Here is a 20573-nt window from a genome sequence, read left to right as displayed (position 1 = left end):
TTAATGATTTAGATGAGGGAACTAAATGTAAAATCTCCAAACTTGCGGATGACACAAAGCTGGCTGGGAGGGTAAGCTGTGAGGAGTATGCAGAAATGCTTCAGTGTGATTTGGACAAGCTGAGTGAGTGGGCAAATGCATGACATATGCAGTATAATGTGGATAAATGTGAGGTTATCCACTTTGGTAGCAAAAACAGGAAGGCAGATTATTATCTGAATGGCTATAAATTGAGAGAGGGGAATATGCAACGAGACCTGGGTGTCCTCGTACACCAGTCGCTGAAGGTAAGCATGCAGGTGCAGCAGGCGGTAAAGAAGGCAAATGGTATGTTGGCCTTCATAGCAAGAGGATTCGAGAACAAGAGCAGGGATGTCTTGCTGAAATTATACAGGGCCTTGGTGAGACCACACCTGGAATATTGTGTGCAGTTTTGGTCTCCTTATCTGAGGAAGGATGTACTTGCTATAGAGGGAGTACAGCGAAGGTTTACCAGACTGATTCCTGGGATGGCGGGAATGACATATGAGGAGAGATTGAGTCGGTTAGGATTACATTCGCTGGAGTTCAAAAGAATGAGGGGGGATCTCATAGAAACCTATAAAATTCTAACAGGTCTAGACAGGGTAGATGCAGGAAGGATGTTCCCGATGGTGGGGGAGTTCAGAACCAGGGGTCACAGTCTGAGGATACGGGGTAGACCATTTAGGACTGAGATGAGGAGAAATTTCTTCACCCAGGGATTGGTGAACCTGTGGAATTCGCTACCACAAAAAGTAGCTGAGGCCAAAACATTGTATGTTTTCAAGAAGGAGTTAGATATAGCTCTTGGGGCGAAAGGGATCAAAGGATATGGGGAGAAAGTGGGAGCAGGCTTTTGAGTTGGATGATCAGCCGTGATTATAATGAATGGCAGAGCAGGCTCGAAGGGCCGAATGGCCTACTCCTGCTCCTGGTTTCTATGTTTCTATAAGAAATTATATAGCAAATTGCTGTGGTCTGAAACATTCTAACTAAAAGGGTGGTGGAAGCAGATTCCAAAGGGAAAAGAGCCAGGATTTCTGTACCTGACCCCTGTCCAGTGATCCCTGGGTTAGAGAGAGAGAGGGGGAGAGGGGGAGAGTGAGGGGGAGAGAGAGAGAGAGAGAGAGAGAGAGAGAGAGAGAGAGAGAGAGAGAAAAAGAAGAGAGAGAGAGAGAGAGAGAGAGAGAAAATCAGCCAGGGATCCTGCTCCTGATCACCTTCCAAACCCACGACCACTGCCATCTAGAAGGACAAGGGCAGCGGATAGATGGGAACACCACCAGCTGGAAGTTCCCCTCCAAGTCACTCACCATCTTGGCTTGGAAATATGTCACCGTTCCTTCACTATCGCTGGGTCAAAATCCTGGAACTCCCTCCCTAACAGCACTGTGGGTGTACCTGCACCACATGGACTGCAGCGGTTCATGAAGGCAGCTCACCACCACCTTCACAAGGGCAATTAGGGATGGGCAATAAATGTTGGCCCAGCCAGCGAAGCCCACATCCCATAAATAAATAAAATAGAAACTGTCCAGTGATCCCTGGGTTAGAGAGAGAGGGGTAATCAGCCAGTGTTCCTGCTCCTGATCACTGTCCAGTGATCCCTGGGTTAGAGAGAGAGAGAGGGGTAATCAGCCAGGGTTCCTGCTCCTGATCACTGTCCAGTGACCCCTGGGTTATAGAGAGAGAGAGAGGGGTAATCAGCCAGTGTTCCTGCTCCTGATCACTGTCCAGTGATCCCTGGGTTAGAGAGAGAGAGAGAGAGAGGGGTAATCAGCCAGTGTTCCTGCTCCTGATCACTGTCCAGTGATCCCTGGGTTAGAGAGAGAGAGAGAGAGAGGGGTAATCAGCCAGTGTTCCTGCTCCTGATCACTGTCCAGTGATCCCTGGGTTAGAGAGAGAGAGAGAGGGGTAATCAGCCAGTGTTCCTGCTCCTGATCACTGTCCAGTGATCCCTGGGTTACAGAGAGAGAGAGGGGTAATCAGCCAGTGTTCCTGCTCCTGATCACTGTCCAGTGAGTGAGAGAGCAGGTACCTACCTTCCTGAAGCAGCTGTTTAGCATAAGAGGGCCCCCGTTCCTGGGGTTGGAAAAAAGCGTAGATACATTTCCTGACCAGGTCCTCCCAGCCCACTCTACCAGAGGCCCGCAGAGTGCTTGCATCAATGGAGATGATCTTTCCTAGAGAAAATAACAGATCAGAAACAGAGTTAAAAACCAATCAGAACCAATACAGCTCATCTCAGCCATTAAGAAATAAAGAGAAAATCCACAACCCCACCCGGTCCTCAAATCCTCAACCCCACCTACTCATCTCAACAAAGAAAAATTAAAATGGTGAATGAAATGTAAGCCTTCATCTCAAGGGGGAACACAGGAGCAAGAGGAGGCCATTCAGCCGCTTAAGCCTGCTGCACTATTCAAATAGGTCATGGCTGATCATCTACCTCATCGCCACTTTCCCGCACTATCCCCATATTCCTTGAGGTCATTAGTATCTAGAAAGTTAGGGGCTGGAATTTAAAGGGGTGGAAGTGATATTACAGCTGTACAGAGCTCTGATGAAACACCATCTGGAAATCTGTGTTCAGTTCTGTACGCTGCACTTCAGGAAGGATATATTGATCTTGGAGAGTGTGCAGTGCAGTTTCACCAGAACAATAACAGTGCTAAATTGGTTAAATTACAAGGACTGGTTGCATAAACTAGGCTTATGTATGGAAGAGGAAAGGGAGATCTAACTGAAGTGTTTAAGATGATTAAAGTATTTGATAGGGCATGGAGATCAGAACAAGGAGGTACAATCTTAAAATTGGAGCCAGGCTTTTTAGTGGTGAAATCAGGAAGCACTTTACAAATAGTACAAGAAATCTGGGACACTCTTCCCCAAAAAGCTGTGGTTACTGGAGATCAGTTGAAAATAGCAAAACTAGGGTTGATAGGTTATTGTTATGCAAGGGTATTAAGGTTAAAAATGCAGATCAGCCACGAAAAGTGCAAAAAACTCCACGGGCTGAATGTCCTACTTCTCTAGGTCCCAAAAAAATATGTGGGAAAGTTAAGTTGTGAGGAGGACATAAGGAATTTGCAAAGGGATATGGGTTGGACAAATGAATGTGCAAAAATTTGGCAGATGGAGTATGTGGGAAAATGTGAGATTATACAGATGCCGAGGTTGGGGATATCTGCTGAGGGCTGGCGAGGAACTTGCAGTGGGAGGGGGTGGTTCTAGCTGTCATGGTCCATGTGGGCACCAACGACATAGACAGGAGTAGATACAGATCAGCCATGAAAAGTGGAAAAGGCTCCATGGGGTCTCCATCTGTAAATTTAATTCGGGGCTAAATTTTAAAGCAGAACCTTAAAGGTAATGATCTCTGGATTACTAGCTTAGCCATGAGAAAATTGATGTAGAGCAAATAAGATTGGAAAGTTAAATGCGTGGCTCAAAGATTGGTGTGGGAGAAACGGGTTTGATTCATGGGGCACTGGCACCAGTACTGGGGAAAGCGGGATCTGTACTGTTGGGACAGTCTGTGGTGGGACCAGTGTTCTGGCAAGTCGTACAGCTAGGGCAGTAGAGAGGGCTTTAAATTAAATAGTGGGGGTGAGGGATCAAGTGAGAGAAGATCTGATAAATCAAAAAGAGAGAACAAAGCATGAGAGCAAGGTAGCAGTAAAGGAATTGATAATCTGTGTGGCCGGGAGGGGCAGAGTATAGAAATTTAAGGGTGTGTCAGCAGCTAGAAGTTGAAAAATAATAAAAAGACACAATTAAAAGCACTTTATCTGACTGCACACTGCATTTACAACACAGTCGATGAATTGACGGCAGAAATGGAAATACACACATATGATCTAATTACCATTACGGAGACGTGGCTGCAGGGTGACCAAGGCTGGGAACTGAATGTTCAAGGGTATTCGACATTTTAGGAGGGATAGGCAAAATAAAGGAAGGAGTTGGGGTAACGCTGTTAGTAAAGGATGAGATCAATATGTTAATGAGAGAGGATCTTAGATTGTAAGATGAAGATGTAGAATCAGTTTGGGTGGAGCTAACAAAATAAGGGCAGCGAACATTGGTAGGAGTTGTTTATAGGCCACCAAACAGTAGTGATAATGGAGGGAGTGGTAGAAATCAAGAAATTAGAGGTGCATGTAGCAAGGGGCATCGTAGGGGACTTCAATCTACATAAGACTGGGTAAACCAAATGAGCACTAATGCTGAGGAAGACAAATTCCTAGATTGGATACGAGATGGTTTTCTACCACAGTTTGTTGAGGAACCAACTTGAGAACAGACTATTTTCTTTCTAATATTCTGCAATTAAAAAGGGCTAATTAATAATCTCGTTGTAAAGGAGCCTTTAGGGAAGAGTGACCATAATATGAAGGAATTTTACATTAATTTTTAAAGTGAGATTGTTCAATCTGAAACTAATGTCTTAAATCTAAACAAAGGAAACAACAAAGGTATGAGGGAAAAGTTGGCTGAGGTAGATTGGGGAACTACGTTAAAAGGTATGATGGTAGGCAAGCAATGGTTAGTTAAGGAGGGATTGGAGGCAGTTCAGAGAAGGTTCACCAGGTTTGATCTACAAGGGAGTCAAAGGTTCTGGGGGACAGGCAGGAAAGTGAAGTTGAGACCACGATCAGATCAGTCATGATCTTATTGAATGGTGGAGCAGGCTTAAGGGGCCTAATGGCCTATTCCTGCTACTATTTCTTATGTTCCCTCACACCTTTCCCTTTCTGGAAACACATTTAATTTTCTCTGACCACATTTAACATGATCCACTGCAATGTTTTTCCCCAGTAACATCCCACCACTAATTTCCATTTCCCCCTTAATCCTAATTCCCAGGACTTGTTCCCCATGCACCATCAGTTCTTTCAATTCACAGGACTGCATCAAGCCTTCGTCAGAGTCACTGTCCTTACCCGTTGTGTCCTGTTTGGTAATGAATGTCTCAGACACAGGGGAGAGCTGTGGTTTCGGTAATCTCCGGGCTATGCAGATCAAACAGGACTGCAGATCTGTGGAGCAATTAAAAAGACAACCATTAGAATCAGACACCCATGAGGCTGCCAGCAAGGGAACAGGATGAGGCTGTAGCTGCTTCTCCCCAGAGATAGCTTTTCGCTTCATCCTCTCATGCTGACAATGATACAACAATGGTGCTATGCTGGGACAACTTCTCTGGGATGTGCCACGCAAACTTCAGGCTCTCCATCACAGCCAGCCTTACCCCAGGGCAACTCATCCAGCATCGAGCAGCCAATTGGCTGGCAAACAGCAAGTGTCGGTATTGGGAGAAATGGGCAAAAAGGTGAATCACAACCAACTTGAGACAGAACAAGGTCAAGAGGTCTCCAGCCAACTTCATCACCATCCTAAGATAAAAGCAAAATACTGCGGAAGTTGGAAATCTGAAATAAGAACAGAAAATGCTGGAAAATCTCAGCAGGTCTGGCAGCATCTGTGGACAGAGAAACAGAGTTAACTTTCTGAGTCTGTCTGGCTCTGAAGAAGAGTCATATTTGACTCGAAACGTTAACTCTGTTTCTCTCTCCACAGATGCTGCCACACCTGCTGAGTTTTTCCAGCATTTTCTGTTTTTATTTCATAACCGTCCTGTTCTTCAAAACCTACTTACCATCTCCTTCCTCCTTTATAGACCTGGGCTGTGACACAGTGAAACACTGCATTGTCTCATATTGCTGCTTCGCCTCCCGATTATCTACATCTTCCTCCTCCATTACACGCACCAGCATCCGGCAGTTGAAAGTATGGCTGTTCCGCCTGGTGCTCTCCTTCGACCAAGGGACGCTGTTCACTGAAAGCAGGAGCAACTGGTTAGAAGGTGCCAGGGTAAATGAACTGGGGCAACATACAGTGGGAATTGCACCACTGGGGTGAGGGAATGTGCTGGGGGTTGTGGGGAGTTCAGTGGCAGGGGAATGTTCCAGGGAAACAGGAGAAACTCTGGTGAAACTTCCAACCAATACCTCATTGACCATCAGTCATTTGTACAACATCTGGGACACAGCAAGATCCCACTAATGATGAGGAATGAAAGAGCAGTTAACCTGCTTTAGTTCACACAAACACAAATTAGGAGGAATAGGCCAGTCGATCCCCCGAGTCTGCTCCGCCATTCAATAAAATCACAGCTGATCAGATTGTGGCCTCAACTCCGCATTCCCTACCGCTGATAACCCGTCTCCATTGCTGGTCAAGAATCTATCTACCCGTGGCTTAAAAACATTCAATGACCCTGCCTCCTCCGCTCTCCAGCGAAGACAGTTCCAAAGGCACATGACCCGCAAAGAGAAAGTATTTCTCCTCTTCTCCATCTTAAATGAGACCCCCTTATTTTTAAACTGTGTTTCCTAGTTCTAGTCTCTCCCACAAGGGGAAACATCCTTTCAGCATCCACCCTGTCAAATCCCCTCAGGATCTTATATGTTTCAATAAGATCACCTCTCAGTCTTCTAAATTCCAATGGATATAGGCCCAGCCTGTCCAACCTTTCCTCATAAGGTAACCCCACCTCCATCTCAGGTGTCAGTTGAGTGACCCTTCTCTGAACTGCTTCGAAAACATTTATACCCTTTCTTAAATATGAACACCAAAACTGTACTCAGTATTCTAGATGTGGCCTCACCAACACCCTGTACAACTGTAGCAAAACATCCCTACTTTTATATTCCATCCCCCTTGCATTAAACAACAACATCACATTTATCTTCCTCATCACTTGCTGTATCTGAATAACTTCTTGTGATTCATGTACAAAAAGGTGAATCACAACTAACCTGAGTCACAACAAGGTCAAGAGGTCACCAACCAACTTCATCACCATTCTAAGATAAAAACAAAATGGTGCAGAAGCTGGAAATCTGAAATAAAAACAGGAAATGCTGGAAAAACTCAGCAGGTCTAGCAGCATCTGTGGAGAGAGAAACAAAGTTAACGTTTTGAGTCTGATTCATGTGGCTCAGTAGCACCACTACTGACCGAGCTGGCCGAGTCCTGAATGACATAGCTGGGTCTGTGGCAGGTGGTGAGGGAAAAACATACTTGACCTCATCCTCACCAACCTGCCTGCATCTGTCCATGACAGTATCAGTAGGAGTGACCACCGCACGGTCCTTGTGGAGACTAAGTCCCACCTTCACATTGAGGATACCCTCCATCGTGTTGTGTGGCACTACCACAGTGCTAAATGGGATAGATTTCGAACAGATCTAGCAACTCAAGACTGGGAATCCATGAGGTCTCTGTGGGCCATCAGCAGCAGCAGAATTGTACTCAAACACAATCTGTAACCTCATGGCCCGGCATATCCCCCACTCTACCATTACCATCAAGCCAGGGGGTCAACCCTGGTTCAGTGAAGAGTGCAGGAGGACGTGCCAGGAGCAGCACCAGGCACACCTAAAAATGGGGTGTCAACCTGGTGAAGCTACAACACAGGACTACTTGCGTGCCAAACAGCATAAGCAGCAAGTGATAGACAGGGCTAAGCGATCCCACAACCAACGGATCAGATCTTAGCTCTGCAGTCCTGCCACATCCAGTCGTGAACGCTGGTGGTCAATTAAACAACTCACTGGAGGAAGAGGCTCCACAAATATCCCCATCCTCTATGATGGAGGAGCCCAGCACATTAGTGCAAAAGATAGGGCTGAAGCATTTGCTACAATCTTCAGCCAGAAGTGCTGAATGGATGATCCATCTCAGACTCCTCCGGAGGATCCCATCATTATAGATGCCAGTCTTCAGCCAATTCGATTCACTCCACGTGATATCAAGAAACGGCTGAAAGCACTGGATACTGCAAAGGCTTTGAGCCCTGACAATATTCTGGCAATAGTACTGAAGACTTGTGCTCCAGAACTTGCCGCGCCCGTAGCCAAGCTGTTCCAGTACAGCTACAACACTGGGCATCTACCCAGCAATGGAAAATTGCCCAGGTATGTCCTGTACACAAAAAGCAGGGTAAATCCTTAGATTTAGACTTGAATGTAGGAGGGTTGATCACTAAGTTCGCGGGTGACACGAAAATTGGTGGGGTGGTAAATAGTGAGGAGGATAGTCTTAGATTACAGGAGGATATAGATGGGCTGATTAGGTGGGCTGATCAGTGGCAAATGGAATTTAATCTGGATAAGTGTCAGGTGATGCACTTGGGTAGGACAAACAAGGCACGGGAATACACGATGAATGGTTGGACACTGGGAAGTACCAAGGATCAGAGGGACCTTGGTGTGCATGTCCACCGGTCCCTTAAGGTAGGGGGACAGGTGGATAAGGTGGTTAAGAAGGCATATGGGATACTTGCCTTTATTAGCCGAGGCATAGAATATAAGAGCAGGGGGGTTATGCTGGAACTGTATAAAACGCTGGTTAGGCCACAGTTAAGAGTATTGTGTGCAGTTCTGAAATCCGCATTATAGGAAGGATGTGATTGCACTAGAGAGAGTGCAGAGGAGATTTACCAGGATGTTGCCTGGGCTGGAGAGTTTTAGTTATGAGGAGAGATTGGATAGACTGGGGATATTTTCCTTGGAGCAGAGGAGATTGAGGGGGGACATGACTGAAGTGTATAAAATTGTGAGGGGCATTGATAGGGTAGACAGGAAGGAACCTTTCCCCTTGGTGGAGGGATCAATAACCAGGGGACATAGATTTAATGTAAGGGGCAGGATGTTTAGAGGGGATGTGAGGAAGAATTTTTTCACCCAGAGGGTGGTGGGGATCTGGAACTCACTGCCTGAAAGGGTGATAGAGGCAGAAACCCTCGTAACATTTAAGGAGTACTTGGATGTGCATTTGCAATGCCATTGCATACAAGGCTATGGGCCTAGTGCTGGAAAATGGGATTTGAATACTTAGGTACTTGTTTGACCAGCGCAGACTCGATGGGCCGAAGGGCCTTGTTCTATGCTGTAGACTTCTATGGCTCTAAATCCAACCCGGCCAATTACCATCTCATCAGTCTATTCTCCATCATCAGTAATGTAATTTTTATACATTCATTCCCTGGGATCTGGGCGTCACTGGCTAGGCCAGCATTTATTGCCCATCCCAAATTGGCCTTGCATTTAAGAGTCAACCACATTGCTATGGGTCTGGAGTCACATGTAGGCCAGACCAGGTAAGGACGGCAGATTTCCTTCCCTAAAGGACATTAGTGAACCGGATGGGTTTTTACAACAATCGACAATGGTTTCACGATCATCATTAGACTTTTAATTCCAGATTTTATTGAATTCAAATTCCACCATCTGCCGTGGCGGGATTCGGACCCGGGTACAGCTCGGACCCAGAGCATTACTCTGGGTCTCTGGATTACTCGTCCAGCGACAGTACCACTACGCCATTGCCTCCCCATAATGGAAGGGGTCATGAACAGTACTATCAAGTGGCACGATGCCCAGTGTGGGTTCCGGCAGGGCAACTCAGCTCCTGTCCTCATTACAGCCTTGGTTCAAACATGGATAGAAGAGCTGAATTCCAGAGGTGAGGTGAGAGTGACTACCCTTGACCTTCCTTCCTCATAAGGTCAGAAGTGGGGATGTTCGCTGATGATTGCACAATATTAAGCACCATTCGTGACTCCTCAGATACTGAAGCAGTCCATGTCCAAATGCAGCAAGACCTGGGCAATATCCAGGCTTGGGCTGACAAGTGGCAAGTAACATTCGTGCCACACAAGTGTCAGGCAATGATCATTTCCGACAAAAGAGAATTCAGCCATCGCCCCATGATGCTCAATGGCATTACCATCACTGAATCCCCCATTATCAACATCCTGGGGTTACCATTGACCAGAAACTGAACTGGACTAGCCATATAAATACTGTGGCTACAAGAGCAGGTCAGAGGCTAGGAATCATGCGCGAGTAACTCACCTCCTGACTCCCCAAAGCCTATTCACCACTTGCCTGGATGAGTGCAGCTCCCACTACACTCAAGAAGCTTGACACTGTCCAGGACAAAGCAGCCCACTTGATTGGCATCCCATCCATAAACATTCACTCCCTCCACCACCAACACACAGTGGCAGCAGAGCGTACCATCTACAAGATGCACTGCAGGAATTCACCAAGGCTCCTTCAACAGCACCTTCCAAACCCACAACCACTACCATCTAGTAGGTCAAGGGCAGCAGACACATGGGAACACCACTACCTAGAAGTTCCCCTCCAAGTCACTCACCATCCTGACTTGGAAATATATCACCGTTCATTCACTGTCGCTGGATCAAAATCCTGGAACTCCATCCGTATCAGCACTTTGGGTGTATCTAAACCACGTGGAATGCAATGGCTCAAGAAGGCAGCTCACCACCACCTTCTCAAGGGCAACTAGGGATGGGCAATAAATGCTGGCCCAGCCAGCTAAGCCTACATCCCATGAATGATTTAAAAAACTAACTCAGTCCTGACCCTCTGATAACGCGGCACCCCCTTAGTACTGACCCTCCGACAGTGCAGTACTCCCTCAGTACTGACCATCCAGTAATGCAGCACTCCTTCAGCCCTGACCCTCCAATATCACGGCACAACCTCAGTACTGACCCTCCAATAGCGCGTCACTCCATCAGTACTGACCCTCCAATAATGCAACACTCCCTCAATACTGACCATCCAATAGTGTGACACTCCCTTAGTACTGACCCTCCAATAGTGCAGCACTCCCTCAGTAATGACACTCCGACAGTGCAGCAATCCCTCAGTAGTGACCCTCCGACAGTGCAGCACTCCCTCAGTACTGACCCTCTGCCAGTGTAGTGCTTCCTCAGTACTGACCCTCTGCCAGTGCAGCGCTCCCTCAGTACTGACCCTCCGACAGTGCAGCACTCCCTCAGTACTGACCCTCTGCCAGTGTAGTGCTTCCTCAGTACTGACCCTCTGCCAGTGCAGCGCTTCCCCAGTACTGACCCTGCACCAGAGCAGCACTCCCTCAGAACTGACCATCCTCCAGTGAAGCGCTCCCTCAGCACTGAATCTCTATCAGTGCAGCACTCCCTCAGTACTGACCCTGCAAAAGCACAGCACTCCCTCAGTACTGACCCTCCAAAAGTACAGCACTCCTTCAGTACTGACCCTCCAAAAGCACAGCACTCCCTCAGTACTGACCCTCCAATTGCACAGCACCCCCTACTGACCCTCCAATAGCACGCATTCTCTCAGTACTCTGGATCCTCCAGTAATTAATTAAAAGTTGCTGTTTGGGTTGGAAGAAGGTGCGTTTTAGGCCAGCTTTTAAACAGGGTTTACACAGGCTCTGTTTGCAGTTATAACTAGTTCATTAGATAACTGGCTTAAACAGGTTTTCAGAGGCTAGATTCAGAGAGTATAAGAACAGGTCAACTTACAGTGCTGACTTTGTCTGCACTGGAATGCTGTTTTGAGCTGCAGTAGAGTGCTTAAGTTGGAGTTTGGTGACTGAGGGAGTTCGGTGAGGAGGGAATGAGGTGATCCTTTGAGTATCGTGAGTATGGTTGGGTAAGTATTTACTACTTTTATCACTTACAGTTTTTAAGGACTTATTTTGAGGTTCATCGTTTGTAAGGGCTATATTCTGTAACAATGAGGAGCAGGGAAGTAAGGCCCGAGAGTAATTGATATTATTTGATATGAAGTATCTTCCAAAAGGTTTAATTTAATTTAAAAGGGGTAAGTCATGGCAGGAGAGCTCAAAGCCATGGTATGCTCTGCCTGCTCTACGCAGGAAGCCGGGAACATTTCCAGTGCCCGGAGCCAGCATGTGTGCGGGAAGTATCTCCAGCTGCAGCTCCTAGAAGCCCGGGTTTTGGAGCTGGAGCGGCGGCTGGGGACACGGTGGAGCATCCGCAAGGCGGAGAGTATCGTGGATAGCACATATAGAGAGATGGTCACACTGCAGGCTAAGAGTCCACAGGCAGGAAGGGAATGGGTGACCACCAGGCAAAGGAAGAGGACTAGGCAGTCAGTGCGGGAATCTGCTGTGGCTATTCCCCTGCAAAACAGATATACCGCTTTGGATACTGTGGGGGGGGAATGGCCTCTCAGGGGAAAGCAGCAACAGCCAAATTTGTTGCACCACAGTTGGCTCTTCTGCACAGGGGAGGAGTAAAAAGTGTGGGAATGCAACAGTTTTAGGAGATTCAATTGTCAGGGGAATAGATAGGTGTTTCTGTGGCTGCAAACGAGACTCCAGGATGGTATGTTGCCTCCCTGGCGCTAGGGTCAAGGATGTCTCAGAGCGGCTAGAGGACATTCTGAAGGGGGAGGGTGAACAGCCAGTGGTCGTGGTACACATTGGTACAAACGACATTGGTAAAAAAAGGCATGAGGTCCTAAAACCAGAATATAGGGAGTTAGGAAGTAAGTTGAAAAGTAGGACCTCAAAGGTAGTGATCTCAGGGTTACTGCCAGTGCCACATGCCAGTCAGAATAGAAATAGCAGGATATATCAGTTGAATACGTAGCTGAACAGATGGCGTGAGGGGGTGGGTTTTAGATTCCTGGGACATTGGGACTGGTTCTGGGGGAGGTGGGACCAGTACAAACTAGACAGGTTACACCTGGGCAGGACCAGGACTGATGTCCTAGGGGGAATATTTGCCAGAGTGGTTGGGGAGGATTTAAACTAAAATGGCAGGGGGATGGGAACCTATGCAAGGAGTCAGAGGAGGGGGAATCAAGGACAACAACAAAAGACAGAAAGCAAAATAAGAAAAGTGATAGTCACAGAAATCAAGGGCAAGAAGCAAACAGGGTCTCAGTGAAAAATAGTGGGAACGGGACAAGTAATGTTAAAAAGACAAGCCTTAAGGCTTTGTGCCTTAACACGAGGAGCATTTGCAATAAAGTGGATGAATTAACCGCACAATTAGATGTAAATAGGTATGATATAGTTGAGATTACCGAGTCATGGCTGCAGGAAGGGATCTGAACATCCAGGGGTATTCAGTATTTAGGAAGGACAGACAAAAAGGAAAAGGCGGTGGAGTTGCATTACTGGTTAAAGAGGAAATTAACGCAATAGTGAGGAAAGATATTAGCTCCGACGATATGGAATCTGTATGGGTAGAGCTGAGAAACATTAAGGGGCAAAAAACATTAGTGGGGATTGTATATAGACCCCCAAACTGTAGTGGTGATGTTGGGAATGGCATTAAACAGGAAATTAGAGACGCATGTAATAAAGGAACATCTGTAATTATGGGTGACTTTAATCTGCATATAGATTGGGCAAATCAAATTAGTAACAATACCATAGTGGAGGAATTCCTGGAGCGTATACGGGATGTTTTTCTGGACCAATACATTAAGGAACCAACTAGATAACAGGCCATCCTCGACTGGGCATTGTGTAATGAGAAAGGAATTATTGGCAATCTAGTTGTGCGAGGCCCCTTGGGGATGAGCGACCATAATATGATAGAATTCTTCATCAAGATGGAGAGTGACATAGTTGATTCCGAGACTAGGGTCCTGAATCTTAATAAAGGAAACTACGATGGTATGAGACGTGAGTTGGCTATGATGGATTGGGAAACGTTACTTAAAGGGATGATGGTGGATAGGCAATGGCAAACATTCAAAGAGTGCATGGGTGAACTGCAACAATTATTTATTCCTGTCTGGCGCAAAAGTAAAACAGGAAAGGTGGCCAAACCATGGCTTACAAGGGTAATTAGAGATAGTATTAGATCCAAGGAAGAAGCGTACAAATTGGTCAGAAAAAAACAACAGACCTGAGGGTTGGGAGCACTTTAGAATTCAGCAAAGGAGGACCAAGGGATTGATTAAGAAGGGGAAAATAGAGTACAAGAGTAAGCTTGCGGGGAACATAAAAACTGACTGTAAAAGTTTCTATAGGTATGTGAGGAGAAAAAGATTGGTGAAGACAAATGTAGGTCCCTTACAGTCAGAAACAGGGGAATTTATAATGGGGACCAAAGAAATGGTTGACCAACTAAATACATACTTTGGTTCTGTCTTCACAAAGGAGGACACAAGTAACATACCAGAAATGTTGGGGAACACAGGGTTTAGTGAGAGGGAGGGACTGAAAGAAATCAGTATTAGTAGGGAAATGGTGTTGGAGAAATTGTTGGGATTGAAGCCAAAAGATCCCCAGGGCCTGATAATCTACATCCCAGAGATGACCACCACATTGGTGGTCATCTTCCGAGATTCTATAGACTCTGGAACAGTTCCTACAGATTGGAGGATAGCTAATGTAACCCACTATTTAAAAAGGGAGGTAAAGAGAAACAGGGAATTATAGACCAGTCAGCCTGACGTCGGTAGATTGGAAAATTCTCGAGTCCATTATAAAAGATTTGATCTCTGAGCACTTGGAAAACAGTGGCTGAAACAGACAGAGTCAGCATGAGTGTACGAAAGGGAAATCATGCTTGACAAATCTACTGGAATTTTTCGAGGATGTAATTAGTAGAGTTGATGAAGGGGAGCCAATGGATGTGGTTTATTTGGACTTTCACAAGGCTTTCGACAAAGAGATTAGTGTATAAAATTAAAGTGCGTGGGATTGGGGGTAATGTATTGGGATGGATAGAAAACTGGTTGGCAGACAGGAAACAAAGAGTTGGAATAAACGGGTCTTTTTCCGAATGGCAGACAGTGACTAGTGGGGTACTGCAGGGATCGGTGCTGGGACCCCAGCTATTCACAATATATATTAATGATTTAAATGAGGGAACTAAATGTAATATCTCCAAATTTGCGGATGACACAAAGCTGGCTGGGAGAGTGAGCTGTGAGGAGGATGCAGAGATGATTCAGTGTGATTTGGACAAGCTGAGTGAGTGGGCAAATGCATGGCAGATGCAGTATAATGTGGATAAATGTGAGGTTATCCACTTTGGTAGCAAAAACAGGAAGGTAGATTATTATCTGAATGGCTATAAAATTGAGAGAGGGGAATATGCAACGAGACCTGGGTGTCCTCGTACACCAGTCGCTGAAGGTAAGCATGCAGGTGCAGCAGGCGGTAAAGAAGGCAAATGGTATGTTGGCCTTCATAGCCAGAGGATTCGAGAACAGGAACAGGGATGTCTTGCTGCAATTATACAGAGCCTTGGTGAGACCACACCTGGAATATTGAGTGCAGTTTTGGTCTCCTTATCTGAGGAAGGATATTCTTGCTATCGAGGGAGTGCAGCGAAGGTTTACCAGACTGATTCCTGGGATGGCGGGACTGACATATGAGGAGAGATTGAGTCAGTTAGGATTATATTCGCTGGAGTTCAAAAGAATGAGGGGGGATCTCACAGAAACCTATAAAATTCTAACAGGTCTAGACAGGGTAGATGCAGGAAGGATATTCCCGATGGTGGGGGAGTTCAGAACCAGGGGTCACAGTCTGAGGATACGGGGTAGACTATTTAGGACTGAGATGAGGAGAAATTTCTTCACCCAGAGAGTGGTGAACCTGTGGAACTCGCTACCACAGAAAGTAGTTGAGGCCAAAACATTGTATGTTTTGAAGAAGGAGTTAGATATAGCTCTTGGGGCGAAAGGGATCAAAGGGTATGGGGAGAAAGCGGGAGCAGGCTATAGAGTTCAATGATCAGCCATGATCATAATGAATGGTGGAGCAGGCTCAAAGGGCCAAATGGCCTACTCCTGCTCCTAGTTTCTATGTAAGTACTGATCCTCTAATGGTGTGGCACTCCCTCAGTACTGACCCTCCAATAGCGCAGCATTCGCTCAGTACTGAACCTCCAATAGCATAGCACTCCCTCAGTACTGGCCAACCAATAGTGCCGCACTCCCTCAGTACTGACCCTCCGACAGTACAGCACTCCCTCAGTACTGACCCTCCGACAGTGCAGCACCCCCTCAGTACTGTCCCTCCGATAGTGCAGCACCCCCTCAGTACTGTCCCTCCGATAATGAGGCATTTCCTCAGTACTGACCCTCCAATAATGTGTACTCCCTCAGTCCTGACCCTCCAATATCGCAGCACTAGGTCAGTACTGATCCTCCGACAGTGCAGCGTTCCCTCAGTACTGACCCTCCCCACCCCCATGCAGTGCTCCCTCAGTACTGACCCTCCACCAGTGCTGCACTCCCTCAGTACTTACCTTCCAACAGTGCAGCACTCCCTCAGTATTGACCCTCCGACAGTGCAGCGCTCCCTCAGTATTGACCCTCCGACAGTGCAGCGCTCCCTCAGTATTGACCCTCCGACAGTGCAGCACTCCCTCAGTACTGACCCTCCGACAGTGCAGCACTCCCTCAGTACTGACCTTCCGACAGTGCAGCGCTCCCTCAGTACTGACCCACCGACAGTGCAGCACTCCCTCAGTAATAACACTAAGGAGTGCTGCCTAAATGATGTCTTCAAGTGTCTAGTCTGGGTATTATGATAGAGAGGTGAGTGATATATTGAGCAGTCTCCCCTTGTCCCTCTGGTAATAACGGCTGCATGGTGAACTATTCTACTGCCACAGATCTCACTTACCCCTTTGTCCTGCCCAAGAAATAATGCAGATTGTATAGGAGGATAATATCTTACCCATGGACTTGGGCAGTAGGTTGCGAACGAACTCAGCATGATCGCCGAGGTGCAGAATACTGTAGACACTGGTGTTCATCAGCTCCTCTTGTTTGTATCCCAGGTAATTGGTGACGTTCTCTGAGACAAACATGATGCGGCCCTCACCATTCACCACAAAGAAAAACCCATCCAGAGCCTGCACAAAGCAGAAAGCCTTCAGTACACAGGAACAGTGAGGCACTCACACACACCCATCCCAACTCCCACCCACACCCACACCCAAACTCCAACTCACAGCCCCACCCCCACCCCACTTCCATTCGCACCCCCACATCCAACCACAGCCCCATTCCCACCTACACTCACCCCCACTCCCAGTCATACCCTCAACCCAGCCACACACCCACACCTCCCACTCTCACCCACACCCTCAACACACCACATGCAGTCCCTGGGGTGTAGGTACACCCACAGTGCTGTTAGAGTGTAAGTTCCAGGATTTTGACCCAGCAACAGTGAAGGAACGGCGAATTATTTCCAAGTCAGGATGATGAGTGGCTTGGAGTGGAACATCCAGGTGGTGGTGTTCCCATTGATCTGCTGCCCTTGTCCTACTAGATGCTAGTGATCATGCTGTCCAAGGAGCCTTGGTGAGTTCCTGTACTGCATCTTGTACCTGGTACACACTGCTGCCATTTTGCGGCGGTGGTGGAGGGAGTGAATCACAGAATCACACAGTGCAGAAGAGGCCCTTCGGCCCATCGAGTCTGCACTGACAGGTGAGAAACACATGACCTACCTACCTAATCCCATTTACCAGCACTTGGCCCACAGCCATGAATGTTATGACGTGCCAAGTGCTCATCCAGGTACTTTTTAAAGGATGTGAGGCAACCCGCCTCCACCACCCTCCCAGGCAGCGCATTCCAGACCCTCACCACCCTCTGGGTAAAAAAGTTTTTCCTCACATCCCCCCTAAACCTCCTGCCCCTCACCTTGAACTTACGTCCCCTCGTGACTGACCCTTCAACTAAGGGGAACAGCTGCTCCCTATCCACCCTGTCCATGCCCCTCATAATCTTGTACACCTCGATCAGGCCGCCCCTCAGTCTTCTCTGTTCCAACAAAAACAACTCAAGTCTATCCAACCTCTCTTCATAACTTAAATGTTTCATCCCAGGCAACATCCTGGTGAATCTCCTCTGCACCCTCTCCAGTGCAATCACATCCTTCCTATAATGTGGTGACCAGAACTGCACACAGTACTCCAGCTGTGGCCTCACCAAGGTTCTATACAACTCCAACATGATCTCCCTACTTTTGTAATCTATGCCTCGATTGATAAAGGCAAGTGTCCCATATGCCTTTTTCACCACCCCACTAACATGCCCCTCTGCCTTCAGAGATCTATGGACACACAAGCCAAGGTCCCTTTGTTCCTCAGAACTTCCTAGTGTCATGCCGTTCATTGAATACTTCCTTGTCAAATTACTCCTTCCAAAGTGTATCACCTCACACTTATCAGGGTTAAATTCCACCTGCCACTTATCTGCCCATTTGACCATCCCGTCTATATCTTCCTGTAGCCCAAGACACTCAACCTCACTGTTAAACACCCGGCCAATCTTTGTGTCATCCGCAAACTTACTAATCCTACCCCCAACATAGTCATCTATGTCGTTTATATAAATGACAAATAATAGGGGACCCAGCACAGATCCCTGTGGTATGCCACTGGACACTGGCTTCCAGTCATTAAAGCATCCTTCTGTCATCACCCTCTGCCTCCTACAACTAAGCCAATTTTGAATCCATCTTATGAAATTACCCCATATCCCATGTGCCTTTGCCTTCTTTATAAGTCTCCCATGTGGGACATTGTCAAAGGCTTTGCTGAAATCCATATAAACTACATCAACTGCACTACCCTCATCTACACACCTGGTCACCTCCTCAAAAAATTCAATCAAATTTGTTAGGCATGACCTCCCTCTGACAAAGCCATGCTGACTATCCCTGATCAAACCTTGCCTCTCCAAATGGAGATAGATACTCTCCTTCAGAATTTTCTCCAATAGTTTGTGGATGTGGTGCCAATCGGGCGGGCTGCTTTGTCCTGGACATTGTCAAGCTTCTTGAGTGTTACGTGAGTTGCACTCATCCAGGCAAGTGGAGAGTATTCCATCGCACTCCTGACTTGTGCCTTGTTGATGGTGGACAAGCTTTGGGGAGTCAGGAGGTGAGTTACTCGTTGCAGTATTCCTAACCTCTGACCTGCTCTTGTAGCCACAGTATTTATATGGCTGGTGCAGTTCAGTTTCTGGTCAATGGTAACCCCCAGGATGTTGATAGTGGGGGATTCAGTGATGGTAATGCCATTGAATGTCATGGGGTGATGGTTAGATTCTCTTTTGTAAGAGATCGTCAATGCCTGACACTTATATGATGTGAATATTACTTGACACTTGTCAATCCAAGCCTGGATATTGTCCAAGTCTTGCTGTATTTAGACATGGACTGCTTCAGTATCTGAGGAGTTGTGAATGGTGCTGAACATTTTTCAATCATCAGCGAACACCCCCACTTCTGACCTTATGATGGAAGTAAGGTCATTGATGAAGCAGCTGAAGATGGTTGGGCCTAGGACACTACCCTGAGGAACTTCTGCAGTGATGTCCTGGAACTGAGATGACTGACCTCCAACAACAGCAACCATCTTCCTTTGTGCTAGGGTTGACTCCAACCAGCGAAGAGTTTTCCCCCTGATTCCCATTGACTCCAGTTTCGCTGGGGCTCCTTGATGCCACACTCGGCCAAATGTGGTCTTGATGTCAAGGGCAGTCACTCTCACCTCACCTTCTCAATGGCAATTAGGGATGGGCAATAAATGCTGGCCTAGCCAACGACGTCCAGATCTCAGACAAATTTTTAAAAAACCACACCTACAACCCACCCCCATCCCGAACATTTCAGTATGCAAGAGGACTGGGGTCCACATCTAACAACTTCCCCCAACATCCCCTCCCCACACACACCTCACTCACTTACGCAGTCTGCACGACTCCACACACAGAAATACAGACACAGTGCCCCCAACCCAAAGCCTTCAGGGTGCAGGAGCAGTGGGACCTGACCCACTAGCACAGTGTCTCCCCGCCACAACTCCACAAATGCTGTTTTCTCCAAACCCCACACATCCCACCATTACTGCGACTATCCAGTCCTCTATTCCTGCCCTAATTTAATATCAGTCCAATGAAGTCTAGGTTCTCTGATTGGTGATGCTTTACAAGGGCCCCTTATGTATGTCAATAATCTGCCCATACCTCTAGGAGAAGTGGACCTAGGGTGTCCTTCTCAATGAGGGATTGACTGCTGGATGAGATGTCAGACTTCTGAACCTCATCTTCCGCTTGTGCTGCCTTCTCTGTAGAGAGGAAACAATATTGATAATAAATGAGGAAACACCAGAGAGCACCCAGCCGACATCGGGCATTAAGACATGCACTGGGGGCAGAGAGTCTCTACAAAGGCTGCAGAGAAGCCCCTCAGATACGCAGGCATTCTGAAATGTGCGGTACATGGCCCCTCTCTCTCTCTCTCTCTTGCGCGGTACACGCCCCCCCTCACACACCAGTACATGGCCCCACTCTCTCTCTCACGCATGCACGTTACACGGCCCCACCTCTCTTTCTCTCTCTCTCTCTCACGTGTGGTACGCAGCCCCCTCTCTCTCACACATGCGCGGTATGAGGCCCCTTTCTCACACATGCGGTATGCGGCCCCCCCCTCTCTCACACAGAGTGCACAGCCCCTCTCTCTCTCACATGCGCTTTACACGGCATGTCTCTCTCACGCTCACAGCACACGGCCCCCATCCACCCCCACCCTCCCACACACATGGTACACTGCTCCTCTCTCTCTTTCTCACACACACGATACACAGCCCCTCTTTCTCTATCTCTCGTTCACGTGTGCGGTACACGGCTCCTCTCGCTCTCTCACACACGTGGTAT

The 20573-nt window shown here is 47.3% G+C and overlaps 1 protein-coding gene across 1 annotated transcript in view; it reads right to left on the bottom strand.

The window, feature by feature from the left end:
• Positions 1-19984, bottom strand: part of LOC144677504 (nuclear receptor coactivator 1-like) — a gene marked incomplete at its 5' end in the record, with an annotated part of 33147 nt that extends 13163 nt beyond the window's left edge. Inside the window, 5 exons of the mRNA XM_078537576.1 lie at positions 2064-2204; positions 4968-5063; positions 5684-5863; positions 16576-16753; positions 19884-19984. Of these exons, the coding sequence (XP_078393702.1) occupies positions 2064-2204; positions 4968-5063; positions 5684-5863; positions 16576-16753; positions 19884-19984 (696 nt within the window). The remainder of the gene's footprint in view (positions 1-2063; positions 2205-4967; positions 5064-5683; positions 5864-16575; positions 16754-19883) is intronic.
• Positions 19985-20573: the final 589 nt, after the last annotated feature.

This window comes from Cetorhinus maximus, unplaced genomic scaffold, assembly GCF_964194155.1.
Source record: "Cetorhinus maximus unplaced genomic scaffold, sCetMax3.hap1.1 HAP1_SCAFFOLD_2602, whole genome shotgun sequence".
Classification (NCBI taxonomy): domain Eukaryota; kingdom Metazoa; phylum Chordata; class Chondrichthyes; order Lamniformes; family Cetorhinidae; genus Cetorhinus; species Cetorhinus maximus.
Note: the sequence above shows the minus strand (reverse complement) of the source record. Positions and strands in the feature narration are given on the sequence as shown.